Source organism: Zonotrichia leucophrys, chromosome 3 (genome assembly GCF_028769735.1).
Source record: "Zonotrichia leucophrys gambelii isolate GWCS_2022_RI chromosome 3, RI_Zleu_2.0, whole genome shotgun sequence".
NCBI classification, from domain to species: domain Eukaryota; kingdom Metazoa; phylum Chordata; class Aves; order Passeriformes; family Passerellidae; genus Zonotrichia; species Zonotrichia leucophrys.
The window spans coordinates 22,430,507-22,449,341 of record NC_088172.1 but is presented as its reverse complement, the minus strand read 5'-3'; the positions used below and the strand labels follow the sequence as shown (position 1 = coordinate 22,449,341).

General features: G+C 37.7%; 1 protein-coding gene across 13 annotated transcripts in view; it reads left to right on the top strand.

Moving 5' to 3' along the window:
* Positions 1 to 18,835, top strand: part of DLGAP2 (DLG associated protein 2) — a 453,971-nt gene that overhangs the window by 409,553 nt on the left and 25,583 nt on the right. For all 13 annotated transcript variants that reach the window (XM_064707634.1, XM_064707623.1, XM_064707621.1 and 10 more), the window contains one exon: positions 10,485 to 10,834. In XM_064707634.1, coding sequence (XP_064563704.1) covers positions 10,485 to 10,834 — 350 coding nt within the window. The remainder of the gene's footprint in view (positions 1 to 10,484; positions 10,835 to 18,835) is intronic.

The window sequence follows — 18,835 nt, the reverse complement described above, 5'->3', positions numbered from 1 at the left end:
TGATAAACCTGATACTCAAAACATCCTGGGAAGATTTTTTTTTCCAAAGCATCTATAAAGACACCAAAATTGGTGACATTCCTAGGGCATAACCTGACAGAATTAGCCTTTGACCAGACAGGTTAGTTGAATAGTGTTGGGTTAACCTCCAGGTCAAGTCAAAGAAATATAGATCCTTTTGTGCAATCTAGTTGTCTAAGTTCCCATGACAACAAACTGATTAGTTCAGAGACAATTGACTGGCACCATTTGAGACATCTGTACAGGACCTAGACAAGAAACTGTTGAGAGGAAGGCTTTGGTACCCATGTTTTGGTGAGTTTGACTCAGACTGAGTACAGTGTATGCATCCTATTGTGCACCAACACAGAATCAACGAACCTCAACCTACAATGAGGTGTTTTATTGTCAATGAATAGCACTTTGATTAGTCTTGATAAAGTCTTACTTGCTGTAAGGCCAAGGTTCAGTCTCAGTACATAGTCATGAACCACAAATACCAGAGCAATCCCAACAGCACACTGCTACTCCTCAAGGGCAACTAGGGGACACCCAGGGTTCTGGAAGATAGCTTGAAGTGAGGAACCCATCACTTGGCTTTCTGAGAATGAGAACAGCCTATCAAGGACACATCAATGAGTCATGAATTTTATATGCATTTCTTTACCTTTTCGGACATTTCTGTGTCCAGAAAAAACATGTATTTCCACACTCTGTCTCCTTCCCCCAGTCTAAGAAGTTATACAAATTTCAGTCATAAAATTTCATCTCATGTGATACATATATCTAAAATGTATGTTTCAAAGGCAAACATTTTAATTCCCTATTATAGCCAGTGGATATCTATGTTCTTTATAACTTGTATCCTCTATGACAGAAGTGGTCCTCTGGACATCCCTGTTTCTCTCTGTTGTCTATTAAAATAGTCTACAATAATAGCATTGCATAGCTAGCTAACTTCCATTAATCTGAGGCAAAAGTTAAACCTATTCAAATTGCATTATAGGATGAAAACTAAGATTAAACTTGGGTCCCACTGAAAACAAAGATAACTGAGAGAACCTAAAATCTGAGAGATAAAACACAACAGCATCATTTTCTACACCTAAATACAGGGATGGAAGCCTGCAAGTAGCTTTTTTAGTTTCAACTGGTTTTGACACTGGTTTTGACATTCATACTTACTCCATCTGCTTCTTGGTTAAAATGGTTATTGGATTTGACAAAAAAGTGCACTCGGAGTTTGTGTCCAGACTTGCAATCTCTGTGGATTAAATTAATTGTTTAAAGGTACTAAATTGCATTTGTTTAAAATATTTAGTAATCACTTATGTTCCTTAATGTCAGATTATCATAATATAGTGATAAAATTATGCAACATTTCCTTAAGGGTAAGTAAGCTAATTTTTTTTCTCATCCTACTTTTCTTAAAATTCCTTACTGTAAATTAAATAAAATGACAAGCAACACATAGTTACTGTAAGAAAGAGAATAGAAAATAGAAAAAACAAAACCAATTATAAGCCTACATAATATATTCATGAGGGGGTTTGAGAGGCTGATGAAAATTAATTTAACTGAGTGAGAAGGGTACATAAGAGTTTAAGAAGAAATTTTAGTGAAAAACATTTTCTTTTTTTTTAATTTCAATATGAAAAGAGTAGCACAAGAAGAGTGATTCTTAGTGTTTGGAACTTTCTTTTCTTTGTCTCTTTCTGTGTTGACAATGTGACAAATGTAATCTGTATTCCTGAAAAGCCGCACATATATTTTGGAAATGAAATATAGTTAAAGGAACATTTTTTTCCTTCCTGTAATTGAAAAACTGAGATGGTGTTTTTTAATGCAACTTCAGTAATTTAGAGGCACATAGGAACTGTTTAGAAGAGCAGTACAGCTGTCAGCACTTTGCCATGTCATCTACAGGATACTGGTTAGGCTATAATTTCTTACTAATTAACTGATCTAAAATAAGAACCCTTTGTAAGCAGTCCATCAGAAATCTATGAGGCTTGTGTTGCCCACATCTCTGTTAATTTTAGCAAAGGCCTACACTTTTTGATCTTGATGTCTTGTTTGATTTGCATTTCTGTTTTGAGACTAACATTAATTACACTGTCAAAACATATTTATCATTTATGTAACATGGAGCTGCCTACAGACCTAAGTTTTCTCAATATGGAGGTAACATCTTGTGTGCAGAATTATTTGATTAGAGTAATTGCTTTTATACATTTCTTCTCCAGGGAGACTGTAGTGGCTCCAGCTTTTTCCAAATTTAGTGGTAACATTTCCTCTTAATTGCTAGTTTCCTGTACAAAATCAGATAGATGTACAGAACTAAAAGGATCTACTCTGAATATCGAGGCTGACCGGTTGCACACACAGATTTAAAAAAAAAATCCAGTAATTTTGCCTTACCACAGTAATTTTTAATTGAGGTTATGTGTCATATTAATGATTTCAGTAGTTTTTTAAAGTGCTGCACAGATTCTGTTTATCAGAGAGATGTCAAAGACAGATGCTGCTTTAAAAAATAGGTTTTTTATTATGCAATTTATTTGGCAGTAGTGTCTCAGTGATGAGCTCTTTTGAAAAACTTCTTTAAAAATTGTATATAGGCAGCACAATTCTTGTCTGTGTCAATAATATGTTAATATAATGGCCCAGATCCTGAGATGGTATGAATTGGACTGCTTCCACTGACTTCAATATCAACATTTTCAATGGGATTAACAGCATGGTCTAATCTACTGCTTCAAACTGGTAATTTATTTTAAAAAAATTACAGAAATGCAGACGGTTTGCTTTTCATGCCTGTCTGGAGTTAAAAAGATACCTTGGGCAAAGCTGGTACTGGCTGCTATGTAGTAGCTTCAGCAGAAGGGATCGAGGTTTCAGTCTTTACTGCAGAGCAATTCCATTCAGATTTGCTTCACCATCCAGCTCCCAGGGATGTGGAGCAGAGGACATGAAGCTCCCACCTTTCCAATGAACACTGGTAACAAAAGGCAGGAGAGGTTATATCCCACTGCAAACCAGTGTGTCCCAGGAACAGAGCTTTTGGCTGGAGCTTTTCTCATCCCTTTGGGCATTTCACAGCACCACAGAATCATTAAGGCTGGATAAAACCTCCAGGTCATCAAGTCCAACCTTTGAACACCACCATGTCAATGAAATCAAGTGCCAGGCCCACTTGTTTCTTGAACGCTGCCAGTGATGGTAACTGTCAAAATTAGCTGTCCTAATTTGAGCTGGTTGTCCTTGATTGTCTTTATGGTTGACAGAGAAAAGCATAGGATGATTCATTTCCTGGTAAAATAAGCATCTAAAATGGGCAAGAATTGCCCCCAGAATTGCTTATTTTTCTCACAGTAATTCTAAAAGTGATTGGACAGCTAACTTGGACCTGGATGACTGGGTTTTTATCAGCAACTGATGTGAGGTGAGATGGATTCCCATGTATAGTTCCCAAAAACTGTCTTGAAGTTCTGATGTAATTCGCTGTTATTAAAAGACCCTACTTAAAATAATGGCTCAGGAAAAATGCAACATTTTGCCCCCACAGAATATGCCAACATGAGACTACCAATTAACATCTGACTTTAGGGTGGAACAAATATCCAGGTTTACTTAATCACAAGATGTTTAAAATGATCCAACAGGAAAAAAGGTTGCAAAGTTATAGATGTATACTACCCAGACAATGATTTCAGGTTTAAATAAAGTGCAGCCCATCATATAAACTATGCTGATAAAAATCATCTGGGTGTAAGCAGTCTTTAAGGAAAAAATATCATAAAACCATCACTGTGATATTTTTATATCTTATATATATATATATATATATATATATATATATATATATATCTCAGTGAGATATATATATCATTTTTTCTTAGTGTTTAATCTCAAAAGGAAGAAACAGGGTCCTTTTACAGATACCCAAACTCAAGACTCTCTCTCTAATGAGAAGCTCTCTGGTCTCTTTACTGGCTAGGATTCATCATGGAGGCCTGAATGAGAAAAGGGAAGAAGCAGAAAGATAGGCTAACAACTAAAGCATCTCTCTGATTATGTTAGAGAGAAATTTATTCACAATTTAATTAAAGGAGTTAATTTAATTAAAACCAAAATTATCTCCTGAATTTGAATCACAGTATGACAGTGGTAAGTTTTAATGACTACTTTTGCAAGGTTTGAATATTCTTACAATAAAAAAACTCGCTCTCAATAACCTCTAAAATGGAGAAATTCTTGAATATAGAAAGCCCTCAGAAATTACAGGATCTTTCACCACCAGAGCAGCAAGCAAAGGCGTGGACCTTTCCAGGGAGCAGAAAAGGAAAGAAACCTGGACTGTATGGGACATGGTTCCCTCGCCTGCCCCACACCCACACACAGACAGTATTTCAATTTAAGTACAAGTGGGTGTTTAGAGGAGCACTCTGAAGAACTTGATTTACATTCAGGCGCCTGTCTAGGGTCAGGTAATGGAGCAAATCACTCTTTTCTTCTGTCCTGCCTAGGTACATACTGCTTCAGCACTGAAAGGAGAAAGAAGAGACTCCAATCAACAGTGTAGGTTTTAAAGTCATCACTGAGGGCACACATTGAAATTGGCAAGCTTGGATCCAAACAGACTGATTTACTGATTTACTTGGATCCAAACAGTCTTATTCAACCTTTTCCTCATCATTGTAACAGATCCGTTTTTCTTAATTAAATACCAGAGGCTACACATGTTAAAACAAAGCATTTTGAAATCTTTTTGTTGTCACTGAACTTTAAAGATATAACTGATTCAAGAAGGAAACACCTTACTAACATTTCAGAATCTGACTAAGAAAAGCAGATTATTTTGTACAATTAAACTGGCCTGTTTGATACTACAGTCTGCTTTTAATGATATTTGGAATCAGAGACTTATGTAGATGAAAGATGAAAAAAGGCATATATAAAAAGATGTGTCCCAACGCCCTCTCTTTTAAATGGGGACTTGTATTTTTATTTTTTACATCCATGCCTTATTAGAAAAACCATCAAATAATTAATTCTTTTTGTGAGAAATAAACTCTTTTAGTGTTTGTGATTTTTTTCTTCTCAAAAGTCCCCTTTGATTTCTAAATGTTCTTTTAATGATCATTATTCTGTGTTTTGAGAAGTAACTGTTAGACATCCATATGTACGTTTGTTTTTTAGGAGTAACTCAGAATTTCTAATGACCATGATGGAGAACAGTGAAGAGATTTCAGGGCATTTCAGGGTAGCTGGAACTTCCAAAGGCTTTGACTAAAACAATGTACACCAAAGACTCTTCAATAAACTGAGTACTCTTTTGATACAGGATTAGATTTGGTTGTCACCTTTCATTATGAGAAGGCCTCTTTTTTCCTCTTCTGAAATAATTTCAGGGTTGGTGTTGACTTTCCCAGTGCACAGCAGAAGATCCAGCTCCAGCCTGGGCATCTGCCCTGTGTTTCTCCAGGTGCTGTGGCTGCCCAGAGGAGCCCCTGGGACCTCTGCCTCCAGGGCAGCTCCCAGCTCCCTGCAGAGCAATTATCCTCCTGCTGCAGAAACCTCCCTACAAAACACAAAATCCAGTTTACTCCTGCCACCACCATTTCCTTTAATTGATGGTGCTTTCATGTAAATTCATCACCCAGCTAATTTTGTGATCTCAGCCTAAATAATGTTATTTTGACTAAGTGCCTAGTGGTTACATTGATTTGTAAAAGCCCCTCAGGTGATTCTATCTTGCAAATTGGCCAAAAGTGGTGATTTATTAAAAGGCTGCCTTTTGAAAGGTGTTCTGAATGTCACCCACAGCCACTGCTATTTCATCAAATAGATCACATTTCTCCTACTGCCTTGTGTCTGTGAAGGTCTATGGCTAACCTGAAGTTATATCTAAATTTACTTAGTTTAGTAATTTTATTTCTAGTATAAACTTTGTTGGCACTGGAATATGGCTGGAATAACTGATTTCTATGGCTGTATCAACAGTAACTTTTAGCAAGTTTAGACAAATACAGTGGAGATAAAGAGGGATATTCTTCTTCCAGCTGTATCAGTTAAACTGTTGCTCATAAATGATCAGGAAATCTTCCTTGTATTTCTACTGTGTGTATCCAAACCATCAAATTGCAAGTTCTCCAGAGCTGGAATAATCTTCCTGGCTACTCAGCAGTATTGCCATAGTGCCTGATATTCTGGATGTGACTGATGCTGCCTGCCTAGCATCACAGAGCACATAAAGCAATTAATGTGGTTTACAGAACAGCTCATTCATAGCCACCTCTGTGCCAAACTCAGCACTGGTAGGCAATCTTGTGCATGTGAGGGTCTGGCACTTAGGATATCAATCCTTACAAAACTAATTTGATATTTTACACTTTTTCCTGACTGAGTGAGAAATTAATGCATGTTGTGGTGCATTGAACAATTTATACCTGATTTGTATCATTGTTTAATCTGGCCCACTATGAAGCAGCACAGAACCATTTTATTTATTCTCCATTTCTCCAATGCCCTTCCTTAAAGGAAAATCTAGTGGAGCCAATTGCACATATTTATGTTGAAGTGGGGCAAGTACCCAAGCAGTTAATACTTTTATTCAAGTAGGAGTCTGAAATATCCATATGGTTTAGAATTAGAACAGCTTGTCACCATTTTTGTAATTTTTGATTCATTATTATAAGGTAATAGAAGACAAAATGTATGTTCAGAACTTTAAAAAATATTTTTCCCACTTTATTAAATTAGGCAAAAAATAAATTCTGCTTTTTATATCAAGATAGCCTTTGAATAAAACTGGAAAGAAAATTTTAGTTTCTTTTTCTAGTTTATTCATAAAAAGACATATTTATGTCTTGTGCCATCTGCTTTATTTTTCCTTGCATTTCAGAGCAGCTATAGATTTTGCAAACTTATTAACAGCATTGCAGAGGCCTGTTGCTTTTACTTTGCTTGAACCTCATTGCTCAGCAGCAGGACTGGCAAGAGAAATATCAGGAACATTCAGGATATGCACACTAAAACCACTAAAAAATTAAAGAAATCAGAAAACTTAAGAATTCAGAAATCTTTGGTCAGCACTAGAAAAAACAGGAGATTATCCTGGATTGACGTTTTATGTGTCCAAACATGGAGTGGATCTCTGGCATCTGCCCAAGTGCACAATTTAAATCTGTCTGAAGCCATCCTGCGCCAGCTCTGCCCTCCTGGGGCTCTTCCACAGGCCTGCCTCATGCTGGCTCTCATCTCCTGCTGTGGTGCTGCCTCTGATGCTCAGCTTGTCTGCACTGAAGAGAGGAATTCTCCATCCCAGTCCCATTCCCAGTGCAATTTTCGCCACCAGTGCCCTGTGGAGCTGCGGGGCACTGTCCCCAGCCAGTGCTCTGCTCCCCAGGACTGCTGCCCAGCACCAACCCTCCAGCAAAGTCCTCCACAGCTCTGGAGTTTGCAGAATGACGACTAAAAATGGGGAAGACCCAAAGCAGTGCTGAGGAGGTTTTACCTGCTTGCTTTGGACTAATAACTACTAAGCTAAATAAAATATACAAGGTAGAGAATGGTGCAAAGGTGGCAAGAGCCCCTGTCCATCAGCAGAAGCAGATGATAAATAAAAAGTTCATTTTCAATTAGGAGCAGGAAATGTTTCTTCCCATATATGGTGTGTTGCATTTACATTTGCCAGGACCAAGAACCAGACATGATAGAAAAGGTTTATTGTTGATACCAGGACTATTCCCAGATGCCATTGCTAATGGAAACAATTTGCAAGTGAATAAAGTTTCATGCTTCAGACCTTAAGGCAACACTTATTTATTAGAGATCTAAACCCAAGCATGAACAGTAAACTGTGGGTTACTTTCTCCTTTAACAGGACCCTAATCTGTTTTGTAGCTGTCTCTTAAGTCACCAACACATGCCAAGTTATCCCATTTAATTCACTTGAACCACTAGAATTATTAAAGCAAATAGAATTTGGTAGCAAGATTTGAGTCTCAAATGCAGGTCTCTATCCTCTTACTTGATTTTGTTAGTCTCCAATTAGTCCCAGATTTCTGTCTCTGAAACTGTTATTCCAGATACAAACTCATTAACAGTGTAGAGATGGATTTTTTTCATTCCCTGTTCAATATTTGATCTCTGTGACTGTATAGGAATTAATTGAATTTCTTCCGGCCATATTTCACTGTAAAAATGTAGCCAGTTTCCCACAGACTTCTAGTCTACTGGAAGTTTCTTCTACTTGTTCCAAGAACATCTGTGGGATTTTTAATTTCTGTTTAGTGTTCACGACCAAATGCTTGCCAGAACACTGCAGTTACTCTAATACCTGGTGGCTTTAAATCATGTCACTCCACTGAAATAATCAGACTTTTTTAGAATAAAATATTCAATCCTAGGGGGAGAAAAAAGCGGGGGGGGAGAAAAAAAGGCAAGAAATTGTTTTGGTTTTGCCACAGGAAGAGTTTTTCTTTTTCAGAAATGTAAATGAAGATTAAGTCAGCTAAGAAGGGCTGCAACAGCAGTTTAACATTTATATTCATTAGACAGAGAAGTGATCTGCTGCTCAAGTAGTAGGGATATACCTGCTTGTGATGTTTCATTATCACATTAACCATATGTTTCATTTTTCACTGCTATTCTTTTACATGAAGACAGATGTAAAAACAGTAAAGTAGTTATCACAGTGATAACCTGTCTTATGTTACAGGTAAAATTGGCTTCCTATGCTGGATATTGTTCACCCTATTTCACCCCATTTTCTCTATTTATAATGTTTCCCAGCATGTTGATCACTTGCATCTAAATTTGCGGAGAGTGGAGCAGCATTATGGCAGCTCTCTCCTCAGATCCACTACTTGAGTTCGTTAAACACTGTCTTAATTTTGAAGATTTACAGCCTCCCCCTTCTTCTGTGAACTTTCTGTACTCCCTAAAGCATCTGAAAAATATTGAGTTTTTTTTCTTTCTTCTTAATTGCTGGTGACAAAACTGACAGGAGATAAGATTGGTGATAGGACAACAAAATTGCGCTTCAAAAAAAGCACTGTCTCAGATAATGAAGAGCATGTTTCATGTGTTTTACATGTTTCACTCTGAGCAATTTAGCTCAGAGCAAGGCTCTAAATCTCTACCAGAATTGAGCGGCATCAATAGTAATTCAAAATGTTCTTTAAATGAAAGTTTTCTTTCCCAGCTCAGCCTTTCTTTATTTATGTATGATATCACTTTAATTTATGATTTTCAAGAGTCAGCATTTAAGAGTCACTTTCTCTAGACTCACTGTTCACACGGGCTGGCCTGGTGATACAGGCTCAGCAGTCCAAGGTGTTAATTCCTAAGCCAATCTGTATAAAAAACACAGCTGGAGAGGCTGACTTCATTGCTCATCACCTCAATTCCAAGGTTACCTGAGTAACTCTTGCAATATCAATCCATTAGTAACACCAGACAGAGGCAAGCTTACTCCTGTAACTATACAAGAAGTGAATTGGACTTGGTTTCTCCATACAGGAATAAAGATATACCACAATGCTTTTTTTTATCAGTTGCTAATTTTATGAATTATGATTGTATGTACTTTGGGGAAAATACTCTTCCACAGCAGAAATATTCATATTAGTACCAAAAAAAAAAAAAGTGAAAAAGTGTTTAGTGGGCTTAGACAATTAGAAAATTCAGCTCTGTGATATTAATGATTAAATATTAATCTCTGTGATTTTTTTAAATTTTGTAAGGATGCAGTATTGGCACAGTTCTGCATCTGTAGAGTTTTATTGGATGTTTTGTTGAGCCTTATGCTGGAAGACGTAATCTGTGTTAAACCAGCTTCAGAACTGCTCTGCTCATCAAAGTCTTAATAGCTTTGCATATATTAGAGTATTTTTAACATGCCTTGAATTTTCATTTATTAATGGTATTGAAAAAAATTTTAAAATAGATGCTTCTTGCACAAGTAAGTAGTCAACCTTGCCTAATTCCAACCAGTGTACCTGGCAGGATTTTAAGAGGTTATAGTGTGGCAAACCATAAAGTAGTGTGGTATACCACAAAGCTCACAGACAATAAGAACAGGGGGAAAGAAAAAAATCTTCCTTTATTCCTTTTATGAGCTTTATCCCTTAATCTCAGAAGCCTCAGTGTGTTCTTAACCAGCACAAGTCTTAACATATCCTCACTAACTCTCTTTCATCTTCACTGTAATTTGGGACTCTCATTTCCAGCCATTCCTTCTTCCTTGTTGAAATAAAATGTTTCTGTGGGTAGCCATCTGATTCTGAGTGATGCTTTCAAATAACAGTGAGGTTAATGAAGAGTACTACATTACACCATCATAATTTTTAAATAGCACAATCTTAAGGTAATTTCTGTTGTCAAATTTCCATCAGATTAATCTTGATTTCTCTCTTTCCTTTTTTATTTCTTTTTTTCTTTCTGCTTATTTTTTTTTCTTTTAATTCTTCCCGTAGCTGTAACTTACACAAGTTACAAGAAAACTCCACCGCCAGTACCCCCCCGCACCACTTCCAAGCCGCTGATCTCCGTGACAGCGCAGAGCAGCACGGAGTCCACGCAGGACGCGTACCACGACGGCCGGGCCCAGCGGATAGCACCGTGGCCGCAGGACGGGCGAGCCATGTACAACTCCACCGACAGCCTGGACAGCAACAAGGCCATGAACCTGGCCCTGGAGACGGCGGCCGCGCAGCGCCACGCGGCCGAGAGCCAGAGCACCTCCATACGCACCAGTGACAAGGCCATCCTCGTGACAAAAGCTGAGGAGTTCCTCAAGAGTCGCCGCTCCTCTATAGGGATCCAGGTAGTCTATCATATACATCTGTATTGTTTGTCTTCTCTCTGTAAACAGCATAGAGTGAGTCATTCAGCTTCACTAGCTCTGATGATCTCACAAACAACCCCTGGCTGCTTAGCGGTAATTGCAATTCTCATCATGGCTGTGCAGAAAAGTCTTCGGCTAATACACTGTATCTGGGAGAAAATGAATGAATAAATCTCTAGGGAGGTTACCTGTCATTAACACTTGATGTGAAAATTATACTGCAGAGCTACAGGTGAACAGCATGTTCATCTCCTTCCCTCCATGAATTAACAGTCCTTTTAATAGAATTTCACCAGCTTTAAAATTCTTTACTGTACTTTTTCCATTATATTTCTCTTTTGACCTTGAAAAATGAGTAAAGCCAGTCAATCTTCAAGTATCTACCTAAAAAGACACCCTTGCCCTTTTAGTTGTGCTGGGAAGAAGGCACCAAAAAAGAGAAAGAAATATTCTGCTGTAGATACAGCATAATTAGAGATGGCAAGTAATAAAAGAACATTAATAAACACAGTCTTTGAGCATTCTTCCATTTGTCCATCAAAACCCACAATATTTATTTTACCTGACAAAATGCATGTCAGACAGTGGAAAGCTTAGTCAAGTTCTGTTGTTTCAGGCAAATTAAATAAGACAATTCGAAATGCAAATTTTGATTGCTATTCCTTCTGCTAAATGGTAAGTGCTAGATAGCTAGAAATGGTCATTTGTTCAAACCCTTAGGAAATACCAAGAAGTAATAAAAATTGGAAAGTTGAACTTGCAAAGAATGCGAAGTCCCTTGAGACAGCAGTGGAAGAAAATTTAGGCTTCTGTTATGCTGAATATCCCCTTTTACTGGGGATCACTGGGTTCACTTTTGCACTTACTTTTGCTAGATTAGCTACAGAGAAACTGACATTTATTTTGACATAGGTATTGTGGAGACAGCAACATAGATCTTGAGAAGGTAATCATCCGTGTAAAAACGCCCAGTGAGTGGCTGTATATTAGAAATATACAAGAATATAAAAGAAAGTATGTGATTTTCTTTAAAAACTAGTAATTGCATTTCCATTAATTTTATAATATAATCACAGAAAAGTGTTTGGGTTAAGCCTATCACAGCTGCTGATTGAACTTTACAGGTTAACATTTTAGCATGCTGTAATTTTGCTGTTCCATAATGCATTAGACTAATGGGAAGGAATCGGCTTTGCCAGAAAGCTGTTTGTCCATTTCCTTGACAAAAAAGTATTTCATTCTGATTCTTTGGATGCAGAAAAGTAGAATTCAATTTAACAACCATGGCAAAATAGTCAGATGCCTACTTTTCAAATGTTTTACAAAGTAATTAGTGTATCCTAAATTGTTCAGAGAAGTAGCTTGGGAGATAACACTGAAAAGTTCAAAGGAGCAGCAAAGAAATCTTTGGCACCTTTTAGCTCCTAACCTGAAACTTACTATTCAGAAAGGAATAGTATCAAGTGTTGTTCTTATCTCTCCTTTACAGCAACTGTGCACGGTGGTATTTATCAATGTTGGTGTCTTGATTTGGTCAGTCTATTTTCAGCAATTAATTCTGGAACTTTGATTACATCACTTGATCCTGTTTATTACCACAAGTGACAACCAGTACTTTTCACTCGGCCTTGACCATTCTTCATATGTGCTGTGTTTAATCATATGTGCTTATTATCCACAAAAACACCTGTTTCCTTGGGGGCAGCAGGTCTTCCATAGCAGCTTGCCGTCTGACACTTGGACTGTAACAGTGGTCCTCAGATGCACACATGGAGAAAGGCAAATGTTGTTTGCAACAGCAAGTTTTAGAAGGGCGAGCTGTTTATTATCTTTCAAGAAATACGAATTGCTTTGTTGTACCATTTGACATTAGATGATGTTGAATTTTCAGCAGTATGCTGAGCACATTTTAGTTGTTTGGGTTTTTTTTCAGCATTAAGCTTCGAACATCACATTAGTGAGAAAAATACATTTCTGCAGTATTTTTGAATAGGAAATGCATTTTGTTATATTGCTATTGCCAAGTTTGAACAGAAAAAACCCCACAAGGTAGAATGTTCTTATTGCAAACTACACAACTAGTAATTTGTATACTCAAAGTACAGTTGCAGTATTTAATTTCTTTTAGACTTCTGTGTCAAAGTACCTTGGAAAAGGATGTTTTTTATTTGCATATTTCCTTGATTGACTAAATGACTTGTTTTCTCATCAGCATGCCATGCCAGGGTAATGCATTGAATTTGCATTTATTTGCATTAGTTAATTTGCTATCAGGATGGCTAATTTGTTCATTTTTTACTGTTCCACTCCTTTAACACATTGATGGGAGAATGTTTGCCAAGAGAGCTTCATACAGGAGCAGAGAGGAACAAAGGGACAGAGTGACCAGCGGTGCCACTGCAAGTGGAAACACAATGGACCCAGCCTAGGGCTGCTTTGAAATAGATGATTTGTGCAGTGTACATGTAGTGAATAGGAGTCCTTTTGAAAAGCCTGGCATGCTAGGAATGTGCCAGTAGGGTTGGTATTCTCAAGCACAGAGAGCCTGAGCTCCTGGAGAAGCACTGGAGTTGCCATACATCTGTAACACCTGTCTGCAGAGACAGGGAACAGCACAGATACACTGATCCATCTCACAGTGTGTTAGCTCTATCCTAGATGGGATTTTGAACAGAAAAATAAAAGATTTTAAATGAAGCTTTTTCAGAAGATAGCTGGGGGCTTTGGGGTTTTGGAGGTTTTTTTGTGTTTTATTTTTTCCACTGTCATATTTAAATCAAGACAAATATTGTCAGGCATGTCAATAGGCACTGGGAAAAATTGCTGACTTGTAAATTCAGATTTATTTCAAAATACTGATTTTGAGATTAAAAATTTATTCAGCGATTGAAAGAATATGTGGATATAAAAAGAACAAGACTCTTGTGATACTAGTAGCTCTAAACCTGCTATCTGTCTTCTGTCATGACAGCAAAAGACTAATCAAAGTATGTGAATTAAAATGGAGAGTAGAGATTGTCAAGAGTAAAATAAGCACTAAATCAGAACAAGGTTGTTGCTAAGATATTTTCCAGGATTTTCCTTGCTCTTTTGCACACCCTGGTATATATGCTAATGATTAACATTTCAAATCTGCTCTACTTACAAACCATTTCATATTAAAAGCATTGGGAATGTGAAATATATGAGAAAACATGTCAAGGAATTCCTCCTATTTATTTCAAATCTTCAAAACATGCAGTCCTTTGTTTCTTCTCTATTTAAAAGACATCAAGGCTTTTCAAATTGAAGAGAAACCCTGAAAATAAATGAGATGGAAACAAATATTCTAAGTACGAAGGCTGATTCACGGTCATATTTTTGGAGACAAGCCCTAATTGTAGCATAGAGAATGGACTCAGTCATCTTCATTTATCATCAGAAGATCACACTTCAAAATACTTAGTGGGTTTTTTGTAATCTCCAGAATCTACATTGAACAAATCCTTCTTATAAATTAAAGGCTATATCCAGGGAGATTAATGCAATAGCTTCTTTGCCTAAGTTTCATATATATATATGAATAATATATATATATATTATTCATGTCACATAGTAAAAACATTGTTCATGACATTCTGCACTCTCAAACTAGAATTCCCCTTTAACACAAAGCATTTTGTACCCATGGCTAAATGTACTTAGATAGGCACCTACATTTTCTTTGTACAGTTTAGGTTATACCATCTTTGTCAGTGATCTGCTTCAGTGTATACACAGCAGTCAAAAGAAATATTTGCATTGATTACAAGTGTTTGGATCATAAATGATCCAAAGCTACAGAGGTACTGTTTATTCTCCTCTAAAATGTCTGTTAGACTGTGCTTTTGTGAGAGGAGTGTATGAAGTCCTTTGCCTGGAGAAGTCAGTGAATATTTGTTGGTTCAGAGCAATTTGCCACTTAGCATTAAATGTACCAAAAAAAGTTATCAGTGACCTCTACTGTGTACATTATTCTCTTGCTACAATCTCATATAAGCCTGACATAAATCCCATTTCTAAACTCTGGCTTGTATTTTTAGTAAAAAGTCCTTTCTTAAAAGATCAGAGGAAGTTTTCAAGCTGCTTCTTTTGATAATTAGCAGCTACTGTGCCATGCCACATATTTGAGTAGTCCAGATGTTCAGCTGGGAAGTAACAGAGTGGCAAAATGGAGCTCCACGGTGAGACACAAAAAAATCTCACAAGCATTAAAGGAGAGGTTTATTTTGCTGGGTTTCTAAAAATTATTTTGAAAGAATATATGTTTTTAGCTGGTTAAAATCTTCCATCAGTTAAGGAAAGCAATAGCTATTAGTACTGTAGTTTTATTTGAAGTGGTTTTCCTACTTTGAAGTCACTGCATACAAATAAGGTCACCCCATACCTAAGAATGGTTATCTAAATTCACAATTACTTGTACTTGATCTAGTGTCAAAAGTAGTGTTTTCTACTCTATTTTAGTCTTGTTATCACGGAGAAGTCTATGCAAGAGAGGAAGGGTGAATTATTTCCCTTCCTGTATATCATCAGAGAGATTGTTTATTAAACTCTAATTATAGAATAAATTGGTTACAGCAGTGAAAACCCATTGAGGGCAGCGACGTCGCGTGGGGAGAGATAATGTGGCCTGAAGGACTCTTACTGCTAATGCTTGTGAGAGTGAAGCAAAAGCCAACAGGTTAAAATCTGTTTTCTTATGCATAGAATATATTAACTTCAAGTCTACCTTTGAGACAGTATGCATAGAAGTTTTGACTGGAATTTTTAGGATGCTGCAATGTTATTGCAGTTGCAGTGCTGATGTTTAAGATAAAATGCCAATTTTAAGAGACTTTTTGTTCTTTTTTTGGCAATGAGAGAGGAAGCTGATTTACTCTCTTGGATCTACTCCTTTCTTCTGCTTTTGATATGACTGCCTATTTTTTCTTTCCTCTTTTGTGTGAGATTCCGTCAAAAGCAGATAAAGATAAAATTCTTCACATTGTTTGCTTTACTGAGACTGTGGGCCAATTTGAAAATATAAAGGGTTTTATAATCCATGTAAATATTAAAACAATAATGAATCAAGGACTATAATAACAGATTTAGTGAAAGTTATTTGAGTTTCAAGAGTCACACAATCAAACCAAATGTATTACTTTTATCCTCAGCTCATTTGAGTTTAGCCTGGCCAATCAGATGAAAGAGTTTCCTGCTGTTTTCTAGCAGGAGTCTTTATAATATCTGTCATACAGCAATGCAATTTATTTGTTCATATTTTTTCTTTATGATTGCAAATTACTGTCTTACTTTCCACTTTTGCTTGTCTTGGTATTTGCCTCCATTTTACATTTTGCCAGTTTTTACAATATTTGCAATGCTAGATTTTGCCTGCACACGCACACAGACACACACAAAAAATTGGCATTCTCCTGCTGTTACAAGGCATAGTGAGAAAATGAAAGCATTAAAATATCAAGGCAATCATCAGGTCGTTTATTTAGTGTCAATCTTGGCAAGCTGGAGGGAAGGACAATTTGGCAAGACTTTATATCTAGAGATAGGTAATATAATTTTAATTTTGACACCTGGATCATCATTTTTCTGATAATTTTTTCTAATAAAATTTTAGAGTGTATTACTTCATTTGTGGCTGTGAATTCTAGGTATCAATTGCATATTGGGTAAATTACTCAGGATTATATCTCCAGGTGAAATGCCACTAAGTAAATACTTGAAAACAGACCAATAAAAGCTTTTTCTCGATGTGTTGCATCAATAGAAAGATACCAACCCATTCCAAATAAAGGTAAAAGATAAATCTGCCTCCACATATGAGAAGCAGAGTTCAAAAGAGGACCTGCTATTTCTCACTAAACCAAACAATGTAGCTGACAAAAACAGGTATGTTTTTGATATGCAATAATGAAGAGGGGTGTGTGTTGCAAGTCTACCTGCTTTGTTCCAGAAAAAATTGATGGACCAATTGATGTTCTCTGTAGGGGCCTTTCCTTTGAGCTGCTGAGCCAACTCCATGGAAAGCTAAAATCTATTCTCTGTCCATTGGCTGCTGCTCACCCCCAGTGTTACTAGCTGTATGTTGCCCCCACAACTATGATACCCTTGACCCTCCTTACCCTATTTCTGTGTTCAGGAACGTTATCCTAAGGATATCACTCTTTGAAGGAAGTGCAGTTCTTTGGAATGGGCTGAAGGCAAAGACTGACCTGTGAGGAGATGTCAGCTTGGCTTCATCTCTCTGGCTTTGTCTCAGGTCTGAACTGGCTGCAATGTCCTGTCCTTCTGTGCTGAGCCATGTGAGTGAGCAGAAGGCCCTGATAAACCCTTTGCTCCCACCTGCTCAGCTGCTTCAATCTGGTCACCCACAAAACTCTTTTCCCTTGTCAAACCTTCCTGTGTCTACATCACCGACACCATTATCCACAGCTGCAGTTCAGTTGAACAAGTTCAAGGAACTTGATTAACAAGTGGAAGTAATGAGAAATTACTAAGGTCTTTTCCTTTGGACCCAGTCCAACAGAATAATAAAATAGAATGGAATTATGGAATAATTTGGATTGGAAGAGACTTTAAAGATCTAGTTACAGCCCCTTTTCATGGGCAAGAACATCTTCCACTAGACCAGGGACCTCAGGGTCCCATTCAAGTTGGCCTCAAACACACTTCCAGGGATAAGGTATGCACAACTTCTCTGAGCAATCTGTTTCTAGATTTTGTGATTTAACTCAGACTGACTGGTTGCTTTGGGATGAACCCCAGTACCACAGCTCTTAGCAACAGTTTAGACTTCCTCATCACTCCAATTGTTGTTATGGATTTTAACATCAAACAACATCCTCCAGAAAATGTTTCCCCACCTCCAACATCATCTCCCTGCTAGCACTCCTACAGGTGCAACCAGGAGCCACAGTCTAAGCATTTTGTGTTATCTGCTCTTATTCACTCCACAGTCACAGAGCAGGTCAGGTTGGAAGAGAGCACACTGGGTCATCTGGTCCAACCTCCCACTAAAGCAGGGTGACCCCAGGGCACACTGCACAGGAGTGTATCCAGATGGTTCTTGAACATCCCCAGGGAAGGAGATGCCACAGCCTCTCTGAGCAGTCTGTTCCAGTGCTTGGTCACTCACACTGTAAAGGAGTTCTTCCTGGCATTCAGTTTCTGCCCATTCTTATTGCTTGGCACCACTGAGAAAAGCTGGGAAATATTATTTTGATATCCTCCCTTCAGATACCTGTAGAGATTTATAATGTCCCCTCTCAATCATCTCCTCTACACCTGAGAATGAGTTCACTCTTCAAAACCTGTCCATGCATGACTGAGGTCTCATTGCAGGAGTCAAAGCTGCGAGTGTGACTTGCCTCTCTGCTCCCCACAACAGCTTGCATAAGTATCTCATTCTTTGCCCAGTTAATTCAGGAAATTAATGTGTTTTATATGCAGCTTTCCTCAAATCACTGAAAGGACTAGCTGAGTGCCTAGTCCCTCAGTTAGACTAGAATTTGTTATTTAGGGCTCTTTTAGACCCTTCTTTGCTATAGATAAGTCTGCATTTCCTGATAGTCATCTCTTTGGGGTAACAGCTGGACCTCACCTCATGGCTGCTTTGCACAGAGTAATGTTCTTTCAGAGATTATGACACCCCAAGCAGCTGAGGCTTCTCACCCATGTTGCAGCCAGGATCCACCTTAACTAGGAAACCAATTTACCTATCATTTCAGTTGGTTGTTCTGGCTTTTTTTCTCCAAGCTGCTACCTCTGGAGTTGAGGGGTTTTTTTTACTGCCAGTGTCAAGAGGAATCTTTCTTTTTGTACTGACAACACCACATTCTGTTACCAAGTCTGATATATTAGTTCTCTCAATGTGCTGCCCATCCAAATGAACACAGCAAGCTTCCATGCACTTGCACTTCCAGGCAGCATGCACTGTCCCCTAGGCCTTATGTAGAATAAAGGGAA